General features: G+C 46.3%; 1 protein-coding gene across 6 annotated transcripts in view; it reads right to left on the bottom strand.

The window, feature by feature from the left end:
- MYT1 (myelin transcription factor 1) overlaps positions 1-21149 on the bottom strand; it is a 171376-nt gene that overhangs the window by 39792 nt on the left and 110435 nt on the right. For 3 of the 6 annotated variants that reach the window (XM_083447275.1, XM_083447278.1, XM_083447279.1), the window contains exons 10-14: positions 20252-20365; positions 18285-18499; positions 13905-14029; positions 10810-11079; positions 7020-7174 (exon numbers count right to left, since the gene is read on the bottom strand). In XM_083447275.1, the coding sequence (XP_083303401.1) occupies positions 7020-7174; positions 10810-11079; positions 13905-14029; positions 18285-18499; positions 20252-20365 (879 nt within the window). Of the gene's footprint in view, positions 1-7019; positions 7175-10809; positions 11080-13904; positions 14111-18284; positions 18500-20251; positions 20366-21149 lie in introns of all 6 variants that reach the window. The other 3 variants (XM_083447274.1, XM_083447276.1, XM_083447277.1) reach the window with 1 other exon arrangement.

Below are 21149 nucleotides of genomic sequence, written 5' to 3'. Positions count from 1 at the left end.
GCAAACCAGGAAGTATCGGACCGGGTTTTGCCGCAAGCACAGGCGCAGAACAGTGATCCTCTGGTTGAGGAAACCATGGGATCTGGCTGGACTCTGGAACAGATCCCATTCGCAACCGGAGGTACCACTGTAATTTTCCACTTCTTCTGGCAGTTTGGGAATCTGCTAACATGTATAATAATAATAATAATAATAATAATAATAATAATAATAGTAGTAGTAGTAATAATAATAATAATAATAATAATAATAATGTTCAAGGCCATGTTAGAGAGGAAAGTGTGTACGTTGTCTGGGAGTAAACGAGATCTGTTTTTCTCAGGCAAAGTGTTCCTCAAGTGGTATCAGAAGGAAACGTTTCAGAACTGACAGATGACTATTACATAAAGATGAAAGAGGATTTACTCTACCCGACTATGTTGAGGACAGGTTATAGCAATGTATAAAAGCCATAGCAGGAATTGGTAACTGAACAGGTGATGTGTAGGGAGAAGGGATGAAAGTATTTTGAAATGATAGTTGGGAAAAGTTATTTTATTGGAAGCAGGAAAGGAGGGAGGAAAATAAAGGAGGCATCTGGGGGGTGGGGGGTCAGCTTTTAAATGTGTATTAATTTGGTGACAATTTGTTAAACGTTATGGGAAATCCATAAAAATAATTGGCATATATATATATATATATTTGGAATTTACATATTTTTTTAAAAACCCATCAACCTTCAACACAATGAATCTGAAAATAAATTGCAGCTTGATTTCATTGTGCCCAATCTAAGAAAAACGCACATTTATTTATAACAATATTTTATTCTGCCTTGACCTTCAAAATGTCCCCTTAGGTGCTTTGCAGCGTTAGAATTGTGCAGTACAAAAACTTTAAAAGGAGATTAATTCTACAACATTATTAAGACTTCAATGAAGGAAAAGTGGCAATTTCTATAAGTTCCAGAACATAGGTCTTTTATATCTTTTGCAGTTCATAAAGTTTTTATTTCACTGTACCTTTTATTATGTGGATATTTTTTTAGGGGGGGCAAAGCACATTAACGGGTGAATGACCCAGTATCTCTTCGGAAGCAGAGAAATCTTGGTGTGAATTCTTCCTTTGTTTGATTTCAGCCAGGTTTCAAATGCAGGCCCTCCCCCAACCCCCCCCCCCCAAATTCTACTTTTTGCATGCATATAAAATACAATTTAATTACGTCTAACAAGTAACAAAGAATGAAACACGAGATGTTGTGTTGGCAGGGTTCAATCCTGCTCCTGTTTCCTGTAATGTGAAAGGCTGGCCCATCCCATTTCTAAGTCTCTCCTGCCCCATTTCTGGTCAGATTTCTAATGGATTACACTTCCTGGAAAGACATACTTAAAAATAAAAAGTACTTACAAGGGTTTCTGAGGGCTTTGCTGCCTTTAACCCCCACCCCACCCCATTTTTGTGGTGGTTGGCAATATGGAGCTCAACATCTTCTTAGCCTGTTATGTAGTTCCTTAGAGCATTCAAAGTGTTCCCATTTCCCCATATCTTTACGGCAACCATGTAAGGCAGGAAGTCTTCCAGTATGCAATTTTACCCGCATATTTCTGGGGGTGAGTTGGTGGGTCCGGGGCTGATAATGTGTGTACCTTGCCCAAGTCTACTCACACGGTGAGATCTGTGGTGAGATTTGAAACTAAGGCTCACAGCTAACATTCTCCGCCCCCGCTACTTAATGGATCCAATTGGTTTCCAGAGAGTGGTAGGGGATGTTTTATCCCAAGTTGATGGCCTCTCAGCTGATTCCCTGGTGGCCCGCTGGAATGCGGAGTTAACCAGGGCTATTGACTGTCTGGCTCCGAAGCGCCCTCTCCGATTGCATGGAGCCCGGACAGCCCTGTGGTTTTCCCCGGAGCTGAGGGCGATGAAACAATCGCTGAGACGGCTAGAGTGCCGGTGGCGGAAAACTCACTCTGAATCAGACCAGACACGGGTTAGAGCTCAACGTCGAGCCTACCAAGTGGCAATGGCGACGGCGAAGAGGGTCTTCTTCGCCGCTTCCATTGCATCTGCAGAAAACAGCAGCAGGAGACTTTTTCAGGTGGTTTGCAATCTATCGGAACCACCTGTACCACCGGGGCCTGGTAGGGACCCCAAGGTCTCCTGCAATGCTTTTGCAAAGTTTTTTGCAGATAAAGTCGCTCAGATTCAGAAGGAGGTAGACTCCACCGTGGGAGCAGGGCCAGGGTGGGAGAGTGCTAGAGTTCTGTCTAGTCCTGTTATATGGGATCAATTCCAACCTGTTACCTCCGAGGATGTGGACAGGCTGCTTGGACGAGTGAAACCGACCACCTGTCTCCTTGATCCTTGTCCATCCTGGCTGATAAAAGCGAGCCGGGAAGGGCTGGGCGATGGGCTCTGCGGGGTGATGAATGCTTCCCTCTGTGAAGGAGCCTTCCCAGACCCGCTGAAAGAGGCGGTCATTAAACCGCTTCTTAAAAAAACATCTTTAGACCCAGCCAATTTGGCTAACTATCGCCCAGTCTCAAATTTACCATTCTTGGGCAAGGGGATTGAGCGGGTGGTTGCCGAGCAACTCCAAGCACGCCTGGAGGATGCGGACCATTTGGATCCCTTCCAATCCGGATTCAGGCCTCATCATGGGACTGAAACTGCCTTGGTCGCACTGGTTGATGATCTCTGGCGGGCTAGGGACAAAGGTGAGAGCTGTTTCCTAGTTCTGCTGGATCTCTCAGCGGCCTTTGACACCATCGATCATAACATCCTTCTGGACCGTCTTGAGGGGCTGGGAGCTGGGGCACTGTTATATGGTGGTTCCGCTCCTTTCTCCTGGGCCGTGTCCAGAAAGTGGTGTTGGGGGATGAGTGTTCAGACCCCTGGGCTCTCACTTGTGGGGTGCCTCAGGGTTCCGTTCTCTCCCCCATGCTTTTTATTATCTATATGAAGCCGCTGGGAGAGATCATCAGGGGGTTTGGGCTGGGTGTTCATCAGTATGCAGATGACACCCAGCTCTACCTCTCCTTTAAATCAGAACCAGTGAAGGTGGCAAAGGTCCTGTGTGAGTGCCTGGAGGCGGTTGGAGGATGGATGGCGGCTAACAGATTGAGGTTGAATCCTGACAAGACAGAAGTACTGTTTTTGGGGGACAGGGGGCGGGCGGGTGTGGGGGATTCCCTGGTCCTGAATGGGGTAACTGTGCCCCTGAAGGACTAGGTGCGCAGCCTGGGAGTCATTTTGGATTCACAGTTGTCCATGGAGGCACAGGTTAATTCTGTTTCCAGGGCAGCTGTCTACCAGCTCCACCTGGTACACAGGCTAAGACCCTACCTGCCCGCGGACTGTCTCACCAGAGTGGTGCATACTCTGGTTATCTCCCGCTTGGACTACTGCAATGCACTCTACGTGGGGCTACCTTTGAAGGTAACCCGGAAACTGCAATTAATCCAGAATGCGGCAGCTAGACCGGTGACTGGGGGTGGCCGCCGGGACCACATAACACCGGTTCTGAGAGATCTGCATTCGCTCCCAGTACGTTTCCGAGCACAATTCAAAGTGTTGGTGCTGACCTTTAAAGCCCTAAACGGCCTCGGTCCAGTATACCTGAAGGAGCGTCTCCACCCCCATCGTTCAGCCCAGACACTGAGATCCAGCGCCAAGGGCCTTCTGGCGGTTCCCTCATTACGAGAAGTAAGGTTACAGGGAACCAGGCAGAGGGCCTTCTCGGTAGTGGCACCTGCCCTGTGGAACGCCCTCCCAGCAGATGTCAAGGCAATAAACAACTATTTTACTTTTAAAAGACAACTGAAGGCAGCCCTCTTTAGGGAAGTTTTTAATGTCTAATGCTGTATTGTTTTTAATATTCAGTTGGAAGCCGCCTAGAGTGGCTGGGGAAACCCAGCCAAATGGGAGGGGTATAAATAATAAATTATTATTATTATTATTATTATTATTATTATTAGTTACTGCACTGCAGCAAAGAGGTGAGATTTCCAAATGGTTTTACCATTTATAGTAGATAAAGTAGATAAATAGGTACCACTCCAGCGGGAAGTAGATAAATAGGTACCACTCCAGCGGGAAGGTAAACGGCGTTTCCGTGCGCTGCTCTGGTTCCAGAAGCGGCTTAGTCCTGCTGGCCACATGACCTGGAGGTTGTATGCCGGCTCCCTCGGCCAATAAAGTGAGATGCAACCCCAGAGTCATCTGCGACTGGACCTAATGATCAGAGGTCCCTTTACCTTTAAGGGTAATGGCAGATGGGCATCCTTATTGATTTGCGACCTTGGCATTCAGGAACGACTGGTTTGCCACTGTGGTAAGCAAACTGGCCTCTTTAAGAAACCAACCTGGCAATTGCAAGAGCTTGGTGAGTTTCCCCACAGGAATGGGATACTTCTATTTCCATTGCATGCTATTGCATAATGAGCAAGTTCGATAAAGTCCTCTTCTCAAGGGCTAAAGGTAAAGGGACCCCTGACCGTTAGGTCCAGTTGTGGACGACTCTGGGGTTGCGCCGCTCATCTCACTTTACTGGCCGAGGGACCCGGCGTACTGCTTCCGGGTCATGTGGCCAGCATGACTAAGCCGCTTCTGGCGAACCAGAGCAGCGAACGGAAATGCCGTTTACCTTCCTGCCAGAGTGGTACCTATTTATCTACTTGCACTTTGACATGCTTTCGAACTGCTAGGCTGGCAGGAGCAGGGACCGAGCAACGGGAGCTCACCCCATGGCAGGGATTCAGACCGCCAACCTTCTGTTCGGCAAGTCCTAGGCTCTGTGGTTTAACCCACAGCACACCCACGTCCCCCTCTCAAGGGTTAGATGCGAGCAAAGTGGTGCCACTTTTGAGATTATGGCTCAGGAGTTCCTGAATGATGCGTTTCCGTTCCAGAGCTTCAGGCAGGGAGAATTCACAACATTAACCTTGAGATTAATATAACCCAAATTGAAACCCAGTTTCTGCTTCTGCTCTCACAATCACTAATGTTAGGTTTGAAGAAACACCACTCCAAACCTCCAGGTCACATTAATACTGATAACACGTAAGCATTGATACGTTTCTGTTACTAAGTGTTGAAAAACATGTGCTTGTTTTCATTGTATACATTACTGTGAGTATTTTTAAAAGGATAAATTGTTTAAAGGATATTGTTTACCATCCACAATACTGGGGGGGAATAAAAATGCCATATGAGGGAAGATTTACATCTGTTTTGTAAAAACCTGGGTCTTATTCACCCAATGCTGGCACGACTCTGAATGTTTTCATATTATTTATATCATGCTATACGTTTAGATATGGTATTCATTTTTTAAAAAACTGGGAGCTCCTAGTGCCTCCCATCTAGGCACCGATGTGGTCCACATTTTCCTAGCATCTCCAATACTGTAGGATTAGATTTTGTCAGATAATTCATTGGATCCTTTTCCTTGCTGTGCTAATATTTTATGTGCAGGAAGATTTGTCTTTTTCTTATATTTTTTTACTAAAAATATGAGTGAGGATTCAAACTTGTGAATCTCCCACCTTTGGGTGGTGCAGTCCAGGAGAACAGCATAAAACTCAGATCTTAAGACCAAATTAGATGTGATGCTAAATGTGTGAGTATCAATTGCACCTGTCTTTAAGGAGAAAATTTGGTTACCAATGCAATAAATAACTGCTCACACCATTTCTGCAGAAAATTACGTGACTCATCAGTACTCAAGACACTGGTATTTAGCTCAGTAATTTGTAAACTCTTTCACTACCCAGTTGGAGATTCTACATTTCCCTCATTCTCTGCTGTCCTCATTGAGATTAATATCATGTTTTCCTGTGAGACTGATGTCTCATAGGCCCTGGAGTGAACGGGGTTCTGAGGAACAGATCATGGAGACAGAGTCAGCAGGAGACTCCAGAGTTTGAATTTTCAAGTTGAGTCTTAGGTTTTAAGGATCTCGCCAGTTTTGCAATGCTTGCAGATGGTGTTCTCTGCAGGTGCTGGTGATATTACATTTTCTCGTTTTGTATCTAACATTTTGTTTACAAAGTGTTTGACTAAGAGGACAAAAAAGTCAAAATGTAAATAGCCAATTCAACCCTGCCCCCATTTTCTCAGAAGTATACACTAATGATATGAGAATTACCGTATTTTTCCATGTATAAGACTAGGTTTTTTCCTAAAAAACAATGTCCAAAATTTGGGGGTGTCTTATACATGGGGGCCATCTCCCCCCATTTTCCTAAATTGGAGTCCCCCAAAATAGGGGTTGCCTTATTCATTGGGGCGTATTTTTTTCCTCCTGCAATTTGCTCAATATTCAAATTACAGCTACGATCAGTTGTGGGAAGTACACAGGTTTTCCAGTTTCCATTTGGAAAACCCACACATTGAAATCTGGATTTCAGATTTCAAACTTCTTAGAGAACTCCACACTCACACAGGCACACAGACTCTCTTTCTGCCCCCCCCCCCCGTTTATCCACCCCCTCAGCTCCATAACACTTGAGTGATGCTGCTCAGCATAGGATGTTCCCAACAATTTGGGGCATTTCAGAAAAGCTGCTCCCAGCGTATAACACCACACTTTACAAGCAAGGAAACAAAGCGATAGGATTGGCAAAAGATTTCTCCTCCTACTATTGCATTAGAAAGGCTAGCTTGAGCATAGAGAGAAATAAGTAGGGGGTAATTATGCTTGTATAGTCGGTTTAATGAATGGTAAGATTCTGGTGCTTTAGTCGAGTGTCTCTGCCTTCCCTTCAATAATTGCACAGTTTCAGGAGGCTGTACGGAGTGGTCGCATCATCTCAACAATCAGGAATAATTGGAGCACAAAGTTTCTCTTTAAAGCTTTTGCTATGAAGTGTTTGGATTAAATAAGACCCTCCCATTACGAAACATCAACTTGGACTTTTTTTTTCTCTTGAAGAATTTCCCCTATCCACCCATCCTGCAAAATCACCCCTTCCTTCTTGTTGTCCCATCCCCCCCCCCATGTTACTGCAAGGCATCGCTGCCCAAGTAGGAAGACTCACGTAAGTAGCTCTTTCTTGATCTCCTTGGAAAGGAATTTGAGTTTGAAGTTTGTTAGGGTGATTTCCCCAGGATACTTCCTCTCTTCAAAGTTTTCTTCAGGTACTTCTTGGTCATCTACTTCGGAAGAGGCGAAGGAACGTACGGCAGCCTCTGACTGCAAGAAAGCAGCGAAGGATGTGGGTGGGTTTGAAGGAAAACAGAGCTGTGCACAGAACTCTTTTGCTACCAGTCTGTAAAAACTGCAGAGGATTCTGTAGTAGGTGCCCACCATCACATTCCTAGGTGGTCTCTGAGACCATGGCTAAAGGGGACAGCTTCCCAGTCAGAAACCCTTCATGGTAAACGCTGGTTCTCTTCTACATTCACAATGAAAGCTGGAAAAGAGATTCCAGCCCGTGGATTTACAACTTCCCATAATCATTCCAGCCTGGGAAGTCAGATAGTACTGGACTGCCAATCCAGTGCCACTTTTAAGTAGAAAGACAAGGGGTGGACAGATTGGTTAATTTCACTTGCGTGGCGAGGCCCCGGGTCCGGCACTTTCCTTAGATAATAAACACATGTTTGGCATAGGCAAACTCCGGCCCTCCAGATGTTTTGAGACTACAATTCCCATCACCCCTGACCATTGGTCCTGTTACCTAGGGATGATGGGAATTGTAGTTCCAAAACATCTGGAGGGCCAGAGTTTGCCTATACCTGGTTTAGGTTAATGGGATAAAACAGGCCACAACTTTATTGGTTACAGATGTGAGCGATTTGGCTTAGCCATCGGGTGAAACTGGACTATATCCTGACTCTTATGAGGGAGTCGCATAAGGGTAAACCACCGGTAGGGGGAGCCCTGTGATATACATCAATTAAGAGCACCCCCAGGGTCCCCGATGAGGTCGTAGCATGGCCCTAACCCACGCCCAGGCTTTGGACAGGATCCACACCCCAAATCCCTTTAACGAGATACCCTTTGACGCATGGATCCAGAATTGGCCTCCACAGTCACTTACGAACTCATTGTTAAAATCGTGTTTATGGAAGACAATCTTACTCGGCTACAAGTGATCGCCAAAGAAGAAGAAGAACCGCCACTCAAGCCCCAAAGGTTTGCCTCCAACACCCTCACACCTGCACCCAATCTCGAATGCCCTTAACAATATCGACCAGCAAAATACCATTTCTCATATCGGAAAAGTGAATGCCATCATTGCGAAACAAGGCCTCCTGGGCCATGCCCCCCCCCCCAGCCAGGGGGTGTAATGCGGCCAGGAGTCCCTATGACATGGGCGGCATCCCTCCACCCACGGCCGGGTTACTGGGAGGTCCCAGATGCCCTTCCGCAACACCGCCTCCCCATAAGGGGAGCGGACGTCTCTCAGTTTTGTGTTTCCCCATTCTTAAATCCAGTTCTTCCCATTTCGGCAGCAGTATGCAGATTTTTTTGTTTTTGTTTAAAGCCCTCATGAAAATTCAGCAGCATGTTATTGAGAATTTCTCTCGATAAACACATTTTTGCATGCCGTTTTCGCCAACAGATTCATTTCTGCGCTGAACACTTTAGCATAATATAAGCATTTATTATTATTTTTTGGAAACATTGCTTGTCTCACAAAATGTGGCTAAGTGCAAATTCTGAAGGGTAGCTATGTTTCAGTTGACGTACTGTTTTGCCTTTGAATGTGAACTGGATCAAATTTCTTTCCTTCCCCCACCCTCCCACCCACCCATTGTAAAGTCTCTGTCCTTGCTGACTTCCTCAGTGGAGAGTTTACGACGCTTTATGAAAGCCTGTGCGTGAGATGTGAAACTACTTTTGCCAGTAGGTGGCAGTAAACAGGGCCTTTTTTTGGCCTTGCTGTGTCATTAAGCCCAAGAAGAAGACTTCATCAGTCTGGGCAACTTGGCGCATGGGGAGAGACCATATCATTCTTTACACTAAACCATTGGTCTGCAGCCAACCACTCAGTCTCCACCTTGTTGTCCTATAGCAGGCACCCCCAAACTCAGCCCTCCAGATGTTTTGGGACTACTACTCCCATCATCCCTAGCTAACAGGACCAGTGGTCAGGGATGATGGGAATTGTAGTCCCAAAACATCCGGAGGGCTGAGTTTGGGGATGCCTGTTCTATAGCAATCCTTTCTTCAAGATATCTGTCTGGCCCAAGTGCTTGTCAAACAAAATTAAAATACCGTATTTTTCACCCTATAGGACGCACTTCTTCCCCTCCAAAAATGACCCCTCTCGCTCTCCAGGCTTCAGGAGAGCCCCAGCGCCAGCCCCACAAGGTCCGGGGACAGAGGGAGGCGGAACGCCACCATCCCGCTGTCTCCTGAAGTGGTTTGGAGGCTGATGGCGGGGAGACCCCGCCGCCAGCCCTGCAAGCTCCGGGGACAGTGGGGAGTGCAGCGCATCTTCCCGCTGTCCCTGTACCTGATCTGAAGCCGGGCTGCGGGGAGAAAAGCACTTCTCCCCGCTGCCTGCCCCACAAGCTCCGGGGACAGTGGGGAGCGCAGCGTGTCTTCCCCCTGTCCCCGGACCTGATCTGAAGGTGGGCTGCGGGGAGAAGAGCGCTTCTCCCCGCTGTCGGCCCCACAAGTGCCTGGGGGGGAAATAATTTTTTTTCTTTATTCCCCCCCCCCCCAAAAAAAAACTTGGTGCGTCCTATGGGGCGAAAAATACGGTACTAGAATATGATGCTGAAGAGGTAACATTTTCTTCCCAAGTGCTGAAGAGGTGGGTGTCTTCAGTGGGGCAAGCAGAGGCAATGTTAATTTCAGTGAATTTCCCCAGCAGCTGTGTGCATGGCCCCCTTCCCCAATGAAACATGCCGTTTCTTTGGGTTGAGCCATGGGACAAATACAGTGGCCGAGCTTTAATTCGAATCCTGTTCTCTTTTCTCTTGCATTGCTGGAAGCAAAGTAAGGAAATAGGAAGAGCTGTAAAGAAGAAGCCAGTCAGCAATGTGGTTCCCAGTTGAAGATAATTTACAGGCCCCTGGTGCCCAGAATTTCATGTGCCTGTTGGAATTCAGGGCACTGGGGTGATTAGTAGAATAAAATTCCTTTCAAAGAAGGATGAGATAATCTAATCCAGCAAAATGTTAACAAAGAAGCAGCTTCTGTGAACTGATACTCTTGGCAGATTGGGAAATGTGTATATAGAATGCCAAGGTTGCAGGTTTGATCCCCGTCTGGGACAGCTGCATATTCCTGCATTGCAGGGGGTTGGACTAGATGATCCTCAGGGTCCCTTCCAACTCTACCGTTCTATGATTCTATGATTCTATAGAATGGATACCTCAAGGACCGCCTCTTTCCATATGAACCTACCTGGACCCTGAGATCATAACCCGAGGCCCTTCTGTGTGTGCCTACTCCTCGAGAACACGAGAACGGGGCCTTCTTTGCAGTGGCTCCCCATCTATAGAATGCTCTCCCCAGGGAAGTTCGCCTGGCACCTTCATTATACACCTTTAGGCGCCAGGTAAAAACGTTCCTTTTTAACCAGGCCTTTATCAATTTATTTAAAGAACAACAAACTGGTGATTGCTTCAACTTATGTGGTAATTTGAATCATGAGGATGAATTAGAGGAACTGCCGAGTCTTGAATGAGTCCTGCTTTAGAGATAATGTGTGAGCATGGTGTCAGCTCCCTAAAAAAAGGGTCAACAACTCTGGGGAACCTTTCCTTAAAAAAGCTTGACAACTCTAGGAAAGGGGGTGGCGGCACTGGAGGGATGCTGGATATGCTTAAGACGGCCCTGGCTGTGCCCTTGCCCCTGTGGTTACTTACCTCTTCTGGCTCCTCTTCCCGCTGTCGATTTGGTTTGGTGTAGTCGATGGGCCCATCCCATTCATCTTGGCGGGACGTGTGGCTGGACTGGGGTGAGGTCATGGTGCTGCTTGTGGCACTGGTGCTGTTTTGGCGTTGGGATATATCTGGGGACTTGATGCTGGGGCTACTGCTGCAGCTGCTGCTGCTGGGGAAGGCGCTGTCCCGTTTCCGGTGCTTGTTCATGCTTAAATCCAGAGTCCCGTTTTCATCCACTTCAATGTCCATTGACTGAAAGGAAGGAAACAGCCGCCTTGACTTCGCTTTTGCAATCACCTTCAGCCCAGCCTGACTCCCTCCTCTGGCAACCTGCACAGAATTTTGCTTAACGGTTGCCATTAATTTGATTTTAAGTAATTTTTATAATGGACTGTTTTTAGAATGTTGGATTATTTGATTGTTGGATTATTTAACTGTTGTTAGCCGCCCTGAGCCCGGCTTCGGCTGGGGAGGGCGGGATATAAATAAAATTTATTATTACAGTGGTGCCTCGCAAGACGAAAAGAATCTGTTCCACGAGTCTCTTCGTCTAGCGGTTTTTTCGTCTTGCGAAGCAACCCCATTAGCGGATTAGCGCTATTAGTGCTATTAGCGGTTTAGCGGCTATTAGTGGCTATTAAAGGCTTAAGGGATTAGCGGATTAGCTGCTAAAAGGCTATTAGCGGCTATTAAAGGCTTAAGGGATTAGCGGATTAGCTGCTAAAAGGTTATTAGCGGCTTAGATCAGCTGATAAGCGGCTTAGCAAACAGCTGATAAGCGGCTTAGTGAACAGCTGTTAAGCGGCTTAGGGGCTTAGGGGCTTGGGAAAAAGGCTGGGAGGGGGAAAAAAACCCCAGGAATCGCAAGGCATAGCAAATTCATCCTGCGAAGCACCTTCAAAACGGAAAACGGAAAACCCTTTCGTCTAGCGGGTTTTCCGTCTTGCGAGGCATTCGTCTTGCGGGGCACCACTGTATTATTATTATTACCCTGTTCAGGGCCGTCTTACCCATAGAGGCGCGGGGCGCCGGAGCGCCAAGTTCTGAAGGGCGCCGGGGAAGAGGCGGAGGCTGGACGTGGCACCTCCCGGCATCAGCTCGCCACCCTCGCCTGCCTCCACCACGCCACACCGAAGCATCACCGCGCCTGGAGCCTCCATCTGCCGTAGCCACCACGGTACGAAGTGGCCAGCTGAGCTAGGAGGCACTGCGTCCAGCCTCCGCCTCTTCCCTGCCAGAGGAGCCGCCCTCCAGCTGCTGCCCGCCTCCTCCAGCCCCGCTGGTAGTTCCGTCCTCCCTAAAAAACTCTGGGAAACGGGGTGTGGGGTGTGGCGCCGGACAGAGCTTTGCACCACGGTGCCGGATATGCTTAAGACGGCCCTGACCCTTCTGTCCCGACACCATAATGCGGTGTGCCTCATCTGTCTGGCTATGCCACAGTGGACTGCTTGGGTTCTGATTTGTGGATGGCAACTGCATTAGATGCAGATTTGGTCCCTTTTAACTGCTATGGCTACTTCAGTGAAACCCACACAATTGCCCGCAGGAGAGTTCATGGCTGGAAGCGACCCCATCACTCAACAGGGGCTGATTGGAAACACCACTTGTATGGATAGATTCCTCCTGGTGGGGCATATACCTGAGACTGCCATGATTTGCACAATCACAATACTTCCTTTGTAAATGCAAATCACAAAAGATAAATGCCTAAGCCCAACATGGCAATGCCAGTTCAAAGAATGCTTCCATGTGAATTTGGCACAAGGGGTGTGTTAGTCCAGGAAATATTTTTCTAGTGGAAATTTGAACAGGTGAACTCTTGAATTAGTTTTCTACAAGCATACATTTTATTTTGTATTGGCATGATGCTGACAAAGCAAGTCTTATCTACCCATAATTTCTTGGTCCAAAGGGCATAACTGACTTTGGCATTTAAAGTTGAGCAAGCCATAGAAATATTTTGATCCCTCCAACTTCCTGCTGCCTCACTTCAATGTCCTTTATAAAGGTCACAGCAGCATACATATTAAAGTTGACTGAAAGCTTTTGGAGCCATATGGATCTGGAAGCACCTGCAAGCTGAAACTTAAATGGGATGTGCAATTGGCACAACTTCTGACATATGAAGGATTGCCTCGGCCTCACCCAGTCCAGCAGTTACTCGGGTCTTGCTAAAGACCAAGGGTACAGTCATACCTTGGAAGTTGAATGGAATCTGTTCCGGAAGTCTATTCAACTTCCAAAACATTTGGAACCCAAAGCGCGGCTTCTGATTGGCTGCAGGAAGCTCCTGCAGCCAATCGGAAACTGCGGAACACCCGTCAGACATTCGGCTTCCAAAAGAACATTTGAAAACCAGAACACTAACTTCCGGGTTTTGATTGTTCAGGAGCCAATTTGTTCGGGAGCCAAGGCGTTTGGGAACCAAGGTACAACTGTATTTCAATATGCTGATTTTGATCCATAAAGGTCTTCCTCTGTACAAACCTCACATGTACCAAAATTGCCACTTGAGACTAAACTTCAAGTACCCCTCATCCCCTGGAAGTTAGTTAGGTGGTTATATGGGACAGGGCCATAGCTGGTCATGGCTACCCAGCTATTGGAAACAATCCAAAATCATTCTTCACCTGGAAATCTCTGTTTTAACACCCGTCCCTTCAATTACTCATATCTCTGGTTTGGACATGGGTGGTGCTGTGGTCTAAACCACTGAGTCTAGGGCTTGCTGATTGGAAGGTTGGCGGTTCGAATCCCCATGATGGGGTGAGCGCCCGTTGCTCTGTCCCTGCTCCTGCCAGCCTAGCAGTTTGTAAGCATGTCAAAGTCCAAGTAGATAAATAGGTACCGCTCCGGTGGTAAGGTAAACAGCATTTCCGTGCGCTGCTCTGGTTTCGCCAGAAGTGGCTTAGTCATGCTGGCCACATGACCCGGAAAAACTGTCTGCAGACAAATGTTGGCTCCCTCGGCCAGCAAAGTGAGATGAGCGCCGCAACCCCAGAGTCGTTCACAACTGGACTCAACTGTCAGGGGTCCTTTACCTTTTTACCTGGTTTAGAAGCCCATTTCAGACTCACCTTGCTGGGGAGATCTTGCTGCTTGGTGCTGAGGTTCTCAGGCATTTCCCAGCAGCGAGTGGAGAGGTTCAAAATGGCAGTGGCAGCCATATGCGCGGCTTCCGCATCGTGGGAATAGTCGAAGCCTGTGGATGAAGACGAAGTGCTCTTCACGTAACTGCTGGAGGGACTGTGGCCGGGGGAAGAGGCCTTTGGAAAAGGTTTGGCTGCAAAAAGGGAGTAACACAGGGGGGGTGATGTATGAAGGTTGGCAAAGGACCAGGTGCAAAAAAATAAAATAAAAAAAATCAATCCTGTGCAGTAGGCTTCCGGAGCCAGATGCCTCATTTCCACGGCCGTCTTTACCCGAGGGTGCAAGGGGTGTGGGGCACCCGGGCGCTGAATTCTGGGAGGGTGCCAGGTGCCCACTGCTGGGAGTAGCAAATGTGAAAACTGAAAGGGCAGCACATGAGAATGCAATGTTGCCTCCTGGCCACCGGCAATCGGGGGACAGGGGACGATGACGCTGGGCAGATTTTTGCACCCCGGCGGCTCATATACTAAAGATGGCCCTGCTCATTTCAGATTTCAGTTCGGGGTGTGGGTGGGGAAAGGATTTAGCAAGTTTCAGCAGCACAATCTTGAATACACTCTGTGCAGAATTGAAAATTAGAGCAGTGAATTTCAGGAGCAATAACTCCAGCCGTGTTGCCAATACAGAACTTGCAAAAATGCAGTGGTACCTCGGGTTAAGAACTTAATTTGTTCTGGAGGTCCGTTCTTAACCTGAAACTGTTCTTAACCTGAAGCACCACTTTAGCTAATGGGGCCTCCTGCTGAGCACGATTTCTGTTCTCATCCTGAAGCAAAATTCTTAACCCGAGGTACTATTTCTGGGTTAGCGGAGTCTGTAACCTGAAGTGCCTGTAACCTGAAGTGTATGTAACCAGAGGTACCACTGTATATTAATATATATATTTAAAGCAAACAAAAGGAATTGTCGCTTTGGAATAAATATCTAGCACACAGGTGGCTGTCGGATGTTTTCTCTTCCTTCGTGATAATAGAACTCATGGTCATTGAATGAAATCAATTAGCCGTAGATTTAGGACAGGAAAAGTAATGTGCTTCTCTGCACCACGCGTAATTAGTTGATAGAATTTGCTGCCACCAGATGTACAGATGACCGCTGGCTTCACTTAAGAGGAGATTAGATAAATTCACAGAGGATGTTTTCCCCCCTCCCCTAAACAGTGTTAGCCACAAGGGCTATCAGAAACCCGGCTTAGGCTACTGAATGTTGCAGGGCTGGGCTATTCACATCCTGCTTCTGGACTCCCCCAAAGCACCTACCGTATTTTTTGCTCTATAAGACTCACTTTTTCCCTCCTAAAAAGTAAGGGGAAATGTGTGTGCGTCTTATGGACTGAATGCAGGCTGTGCAGCTATCCCAGAAGCCAGAACAGCAAGAGGGATTGCTGCTTTCACTGCACAGCGATCCTTCTTGCTGTTCTGGCTTCTGAGATTCAGAATATTTTTTTTCTTGTTTTTCTCCTCCAAAAACTAGGTGCGTCTTGTGGTCTGGTGCGTCTTATAGAGCGAAAAATACGGTAATTGGTCACTAGAAATGTGACTAGTTAGACCTTTTGATCTGGTCCCGGAAAGGCTCTTCATCTTTTCTTAACCAATGACACTGCTGTATAAAATGATGTGAAAAGAAACTGGGCTGTCGAGGAGAGCGAGAAATATATGAGCAGGTCCTCTTAAGGGTGAAAGGTTTAGCCGCTAACTGAGTGCGCCATCAAGTTCCCAGAACACTGCAATCTTCTCCATTAAAACTGTATTGCCGGATGCCTCTGAGGAATTCAAAGGGGTGGGAAAGAGGAAAGCTTCGCCTCTCTGTCCTTTTTCTTTCCCTCGCCCACCGGAACGCATTTAGCAGGATGAAAATGGGCACACTTCACACTAGTTTTTTGCCTTGTGGGAACAAAATGCTGCCCTGGCCCTCAGAAAAGCACAGAGCTTTTCCTCTCCCACAACGGAACAATTGCTCAAGGATTCACACGAGTCTCTCTCTCTCTCTACATATAACCAGCATCTTAACACAAACAGATCCCAGGAGGAAGGCTGTGCAGAGAGAGCAATGGATTGATTCCAACCACATCCTGCTCAGAGTAGATTCGTTTAAGTTGGTCATTCATTTTACTGGGCCGTTTCCAAGAAGGTTCAGAAACTGGCAGTGGCGTAGCATGGGTTGTCAGCACCCGGGGCAAGGCAAGTAATTTGCGCCCCCTAACCTGGGGCAAGGCAAGTAATTTGCCCCCCCGCTGCACTGTCCCTCCCCCAGATAGTCCCTCGCTCTCTCTCCGCACCGCACCGCACGCCTGGCACCCTCCCCTCCACAGTGGGCGGCGACCCGGCGGCTCGGATCGGATTCGCACAGCCAGCACTGCAGTGAGAGAGAGTGAGTGAGCCAGGTAGGGGCAGAGAGCTGCGAGTGCGAGCGCACCCCCCCAGATGTTGCGCCCAGTGCGGCCGGCCCCCCCTGCACCCCCCACGCTACGCCACTGGAAACTGGCAACTGAAATCATCAAGGGGGTGGGTCAACCGCCCTGTAACGAAAGGCTGCAGTATTTGGGGGCTTTTTAGCTTAGGGAGAAGGCAAGAAGGAGCTGACTTGATAGGAGTTATAAAATTACGCAAGGCATGGAAAAAGTGGCTAGATCATTTTCTCTCTCCCCCCCAGTTGTAACACTAGAATTTGTGGGCAGCTAAGGAAGCTGAATGCTGGAAAATTCAGGATAGGTATAGGACGGTATTTCTACACAAGGTGCATAGTTAAATTACTGCATTGGCCTGAATATAAGCCACACTTTTTTTTTCTTTCCAAATTCCGACACTGGAAAGTTAAATTTGTGACCTTACAAAAATTGGCTTTTACGATATCGCTGCCGAAAAAGAAATACGGTAAAACGAAACGGGTGAGAAATTCTGCGGAATTTTAAGGGAGCGGCTTATTTGTGAGTATTTTCTTTCTCCCCCCCCCCCATGAATTTTAAAGGTGCGGCTTATTTGTGGGTGCAGCTTATATTCGGGCCAATACGGTATGAGAACTCACACCCACAGTGATGGCTACCAACCTGGAGGGCTTTAAATGAGGATTAGCTAAATTCTTGGAGGATAAGGCTGTGATGGCTATGCTCTGTAGAGCCAATACGTGTCTGAATACCGCTTGCTGGAGTCTGCAAGAGCAGCGGTTCTCAACCTGTGGGTCCCCAGATGTTGTTGGACTACAACTCCCATCATCCCTGAGCTCTGGCCTTGCTAGCTAGGGGTGATGGGAGTTGTAGTTCAACAACATCTGGGGACCCTCAGGTTGAGAAAGGCTGTGCAAGAGGTTAGGGCTGCCATATGTCTGCCAGATTTTGCTGGACATTACTGAGATTTCAAAGGCAGTATTGATATCCTGGGGGAATTTCCAAAAGGTGGTGTTTTGTCCTAGATCTTAGGCAAGTCAACCGACTTTTTTTTTTGCATTTTTGTAAAAAAAGAAAAAAGAAAAAAGCTCAACAGTTTGGGGATCAACAATCTTTGGATATTCCTAAAAAAAAACCCTCAGCAACTTTCGAGGTGTCCTGCTTTCTACTTTTTGAAATATGACCTACAGGAGGGGACAATGCTCTAGTGTTCAGGCTCAACTTTTGGGCTACCCATGAGAATAGGATGTTGGCCTTATCAGGCACGTTCTTCTTGTGTCCTTAGAACTTATTTGGATATAACCCTATGTACTTGATTTTCAAAGGCTACTATCACCAGGATCAGCCTGTACTTACAAACATCTGTTTGAAACCCAGTAGTTGGCTACACGTTGATGTGGAATAGAGAAACTGGGCAGGGAAGGGTTAAAGAGCCCCCCACCCACCAACTCTACACTGAGCTGCTTTTTCAAGGCAAAAAAGGACCGTTGGGTTACATTACACATGTTTGCAGGTAACAGTCAATTCGTCCATTGAAAATAACTAAAACACAGATTTGCACAATGAAATGGATTGACAGAAGAAGGTTCAGGATAGACAAGAGGCTGAACTTCTGCAAAAAAAGTAATCAGTTTATGAAAGCTATTGCCACAGGATTTGGTGACAGCCAATAGCTTAGCTGTGTTTTACGAATTAGACTAATGTACAGACTGTGGGTCTATCAGTGACTATTAGCCACAAGAGCAAAATGGAACCCCCTGGTTCAGTGGGTAAACCATGGGGATTCTGTGAAAACAGCAAGCTGGACCAGATGGACTTTGGATCAGATCCAGCACAGGGCAAGACTTATGCACCACCAACAAGAAACAACAAAACACCCTCCAGGACAATTCCAAAGCAGTGTCCGTGACCAGCCCCAACTTACATTTAAAGGCTTTAGGTGAGGTTTCGCTAGTCTGAATCTTTGGGGCAAGCATGCGTTTGCCAAAAACCTGAGCATCAAAACTTGCATAATCGAAGGTGACCTTGGAGTACTTCTCCAGCTCCTTGGCCAAGTTGGCCCTTGGCGTGGCAGGAACCATATTGGGCCTGTAGCTCCCGTACTGAGGCACCTCCAGTTGCTTCACAAAGCACATCGGCCTGAAGAGGACGAGAAAAGAAGACACTGAGACTCCCGTAAAACATTTCTATTCCGGGTGAAATTTCACAGGGAGGCTTTTGAAAGACAAAAGATGAGTTATGGGTTTTGTTCGTGAGAAGGAAAGCAGCAGGTACTTTGAACAAAGAGAGTGTAGAATATGACATCTATTGTGGGGAAACCACGTGGAGAGATTTAGAGATGGAAGAAATATTATAAACAGGGGTGCGGGCGTTTTTTTGCAAGAGAATTATAATAATTTTTTTAAAAAATGATTATAACTACCATGTCAAGCGCAAGGATTTCCCCTTGCGCAACACGAATTCATTCTTCCCCATGCCTGCGTACAACATGCCACCCCCAATTTTGTTCCAGAGGATTGGGGGATCCCATAGAACAAATTTAAGGGGTGCATTGTGGGGTAAAGAAAGGGAAGAATATTCTGTTGTGCAAGAAGAAATCTGATGGGAGAGACTTTGCTCTATGCTGGATTCCACCCATAGTGTAGTAGTTTGTTCCAAATTTATAAGCCCATGATGGAAGAGATTTGATGTGTGTGTGAGTGTGTCATATAACCGTTTCTAGTCTGGCTGGCACAATCTGTAGTCAGCTGGTGAAGGGGTAGCATGAGCAAGGATTTTTTTTTAATACTCTTAAATTTTATTAATATTTTTTTTCCATTCTTTATAATCACACTTTCATCCTGGGACATTGAATAACTTACAAAAAAACCCCATTCAGTCGAAAAATCTAACAATAACATGCATCAAAATCATCCTCCTATTCGTTTTGCATAATAATAATAATAATAATAATAATAATTTATTATTATATTTATATTTTATTTATATCCTGCCCTCCCCAGCCAAAGCCGGGCTCAGAGCGGCTAACAACAGTAAAATGACACAACATTCTAAAATCATTTCATTATAAAATTAATTCAAATCAGATTAATGGCAACTGTTAATATAACAGTATATACTTTTGTCCCTACTCATTAATCCTATTTCCCCCCCTTCCTCCCTCCCCTTTAACCCCTCCTCCCCAAAATTGTTCTCTCTTCAAATCTTTATCCATGTGCACAGATTATTCCTTCTAATTTGGATGCTTGGGCTGGCTTCCCCCCCGTGCTATCCAATTCCTATAACTTGTATTCAAAATCTTTTGACATTTGCTTTCCCATGTATCTTCCGCCATTACCTGTTCAAATATATCACGATTGTATATATTCAAAAACATAGCCATTCCACGGAGCAAGCATGTTAAACTCTCTGATCGTTAAATTAGAGACAAGTTCTGCTCCTGAAAGCTACACAGTCGTAAGAAACAAACGGGCTTGAGGATGTGTTAACAATATAACAGAAATTGAAATATTGGATTGTGGCTTTCTGCCTCCATCCTCATAATGTCAATATGATAGCTGTAATTCTCTGTCAGTTTGCAATGCAGTGTAATCAGTACGGACGCAGTATGGCTGCACTGTGAAAAACCCTTTGGCCTGTAGTCTCAGCACTAATTGATGCTACAGAAGCCATTCGTTGTCCTCCCATGCCCTGCCTAGAAACATCAATCACTTTTTTTATAACTGTTTGCAGAGACATTTGACAGTAAGAAAAGCACCAGCAGGAACAAGATATGCTGGCACTTGCATAAGTGGTGACTTGCTGTACTTTCAGAGATATTATATTATTGGTGGCGGTTGAGGGGAGGGAGGGAAGAAGAGCAGGTGGCTTGGGATCTGCTTGTCCATTTACCTGAGTATCCGATCAGAATTTGAGCTGCTCTTTGATGGGTCACCGGTTGGGGTCTGCTGCTTCTCGTGAGATTTGGCTAGTTTTTCAGCAGCGGCAATTGGGCACCCGGATAAGCTGAAGGAAGGAAGGAAAGAAGGAAGGAACAGAAAAATGGCATGAGAGAGGAAGGGAGGAAAGTAATTTTTTTTGTGTGTGTGTTACATTTTTAAAAAATGTTTTTATTTTTTTATTTTTACCAACAACCAAAATACAAACAGTGAAACCCCCCAGTCGGCTGATACAATGTGGCATAATCAATAATAACATATTCAATAACATATAGCCAATTCTATATACGTTAACACTCCTCCATCCACAAAGTTTATTTAACTTTTAACGTTTTAATTGCCCCAAATTGTTCAAACCTACCCAAATAATTCAATATCTTAGGGAGGAAAGTAATAATAGAAATACTACACTCTACGGCAAAGCCTTCAACATTTCTCTGATGAAAATAGGGACGTCCTATTTAATAATAATTATAATTATACTCCGCCCATCTGACTGGGTTGCCCCAGCCACTCTGGGGGGCTTCCAACATATAAAAAAACATAATAAAACATTAAACATTAAAAAAACTTCCCTACACAGGGCTGCTTTCAAATGTCTTCTAAAGGTTGTACAGTTGTACCTCAGAAGTCGAACGCCTTGCGAGTCAAACGTTTTGGCTGCCAAACGCAGCAAACCTGGAAGTGAGTGTTCCAGTTTGCAAGCATTCGTTGGAACCTGAACATCTGATGTGGGTTCCACGGCTTCCGATTGGCTGCAGGAAGTTCCTACAGCCAATTGGAAGCTGTGCCTTGGTTTCTGAATGTTTTGGAAGTCGAATGGACTTCTGGAATTGATTCTGTTCGACTTC

This window comes from Podarcis tiliguerta (genome assembly GCF_965153285.1).
Source record: "Podarcis tiliguerta genome assembly, chromosome: 6".
NCBI lineage: Eukaryota > Metazoa > Chordata > Lepidosauria > Squamata > Lacertidae > Podarcis > Podarcis tiliguerta.
This window is presented reverse-complemented; position numbering and strand designations above follow the sequence as displayed.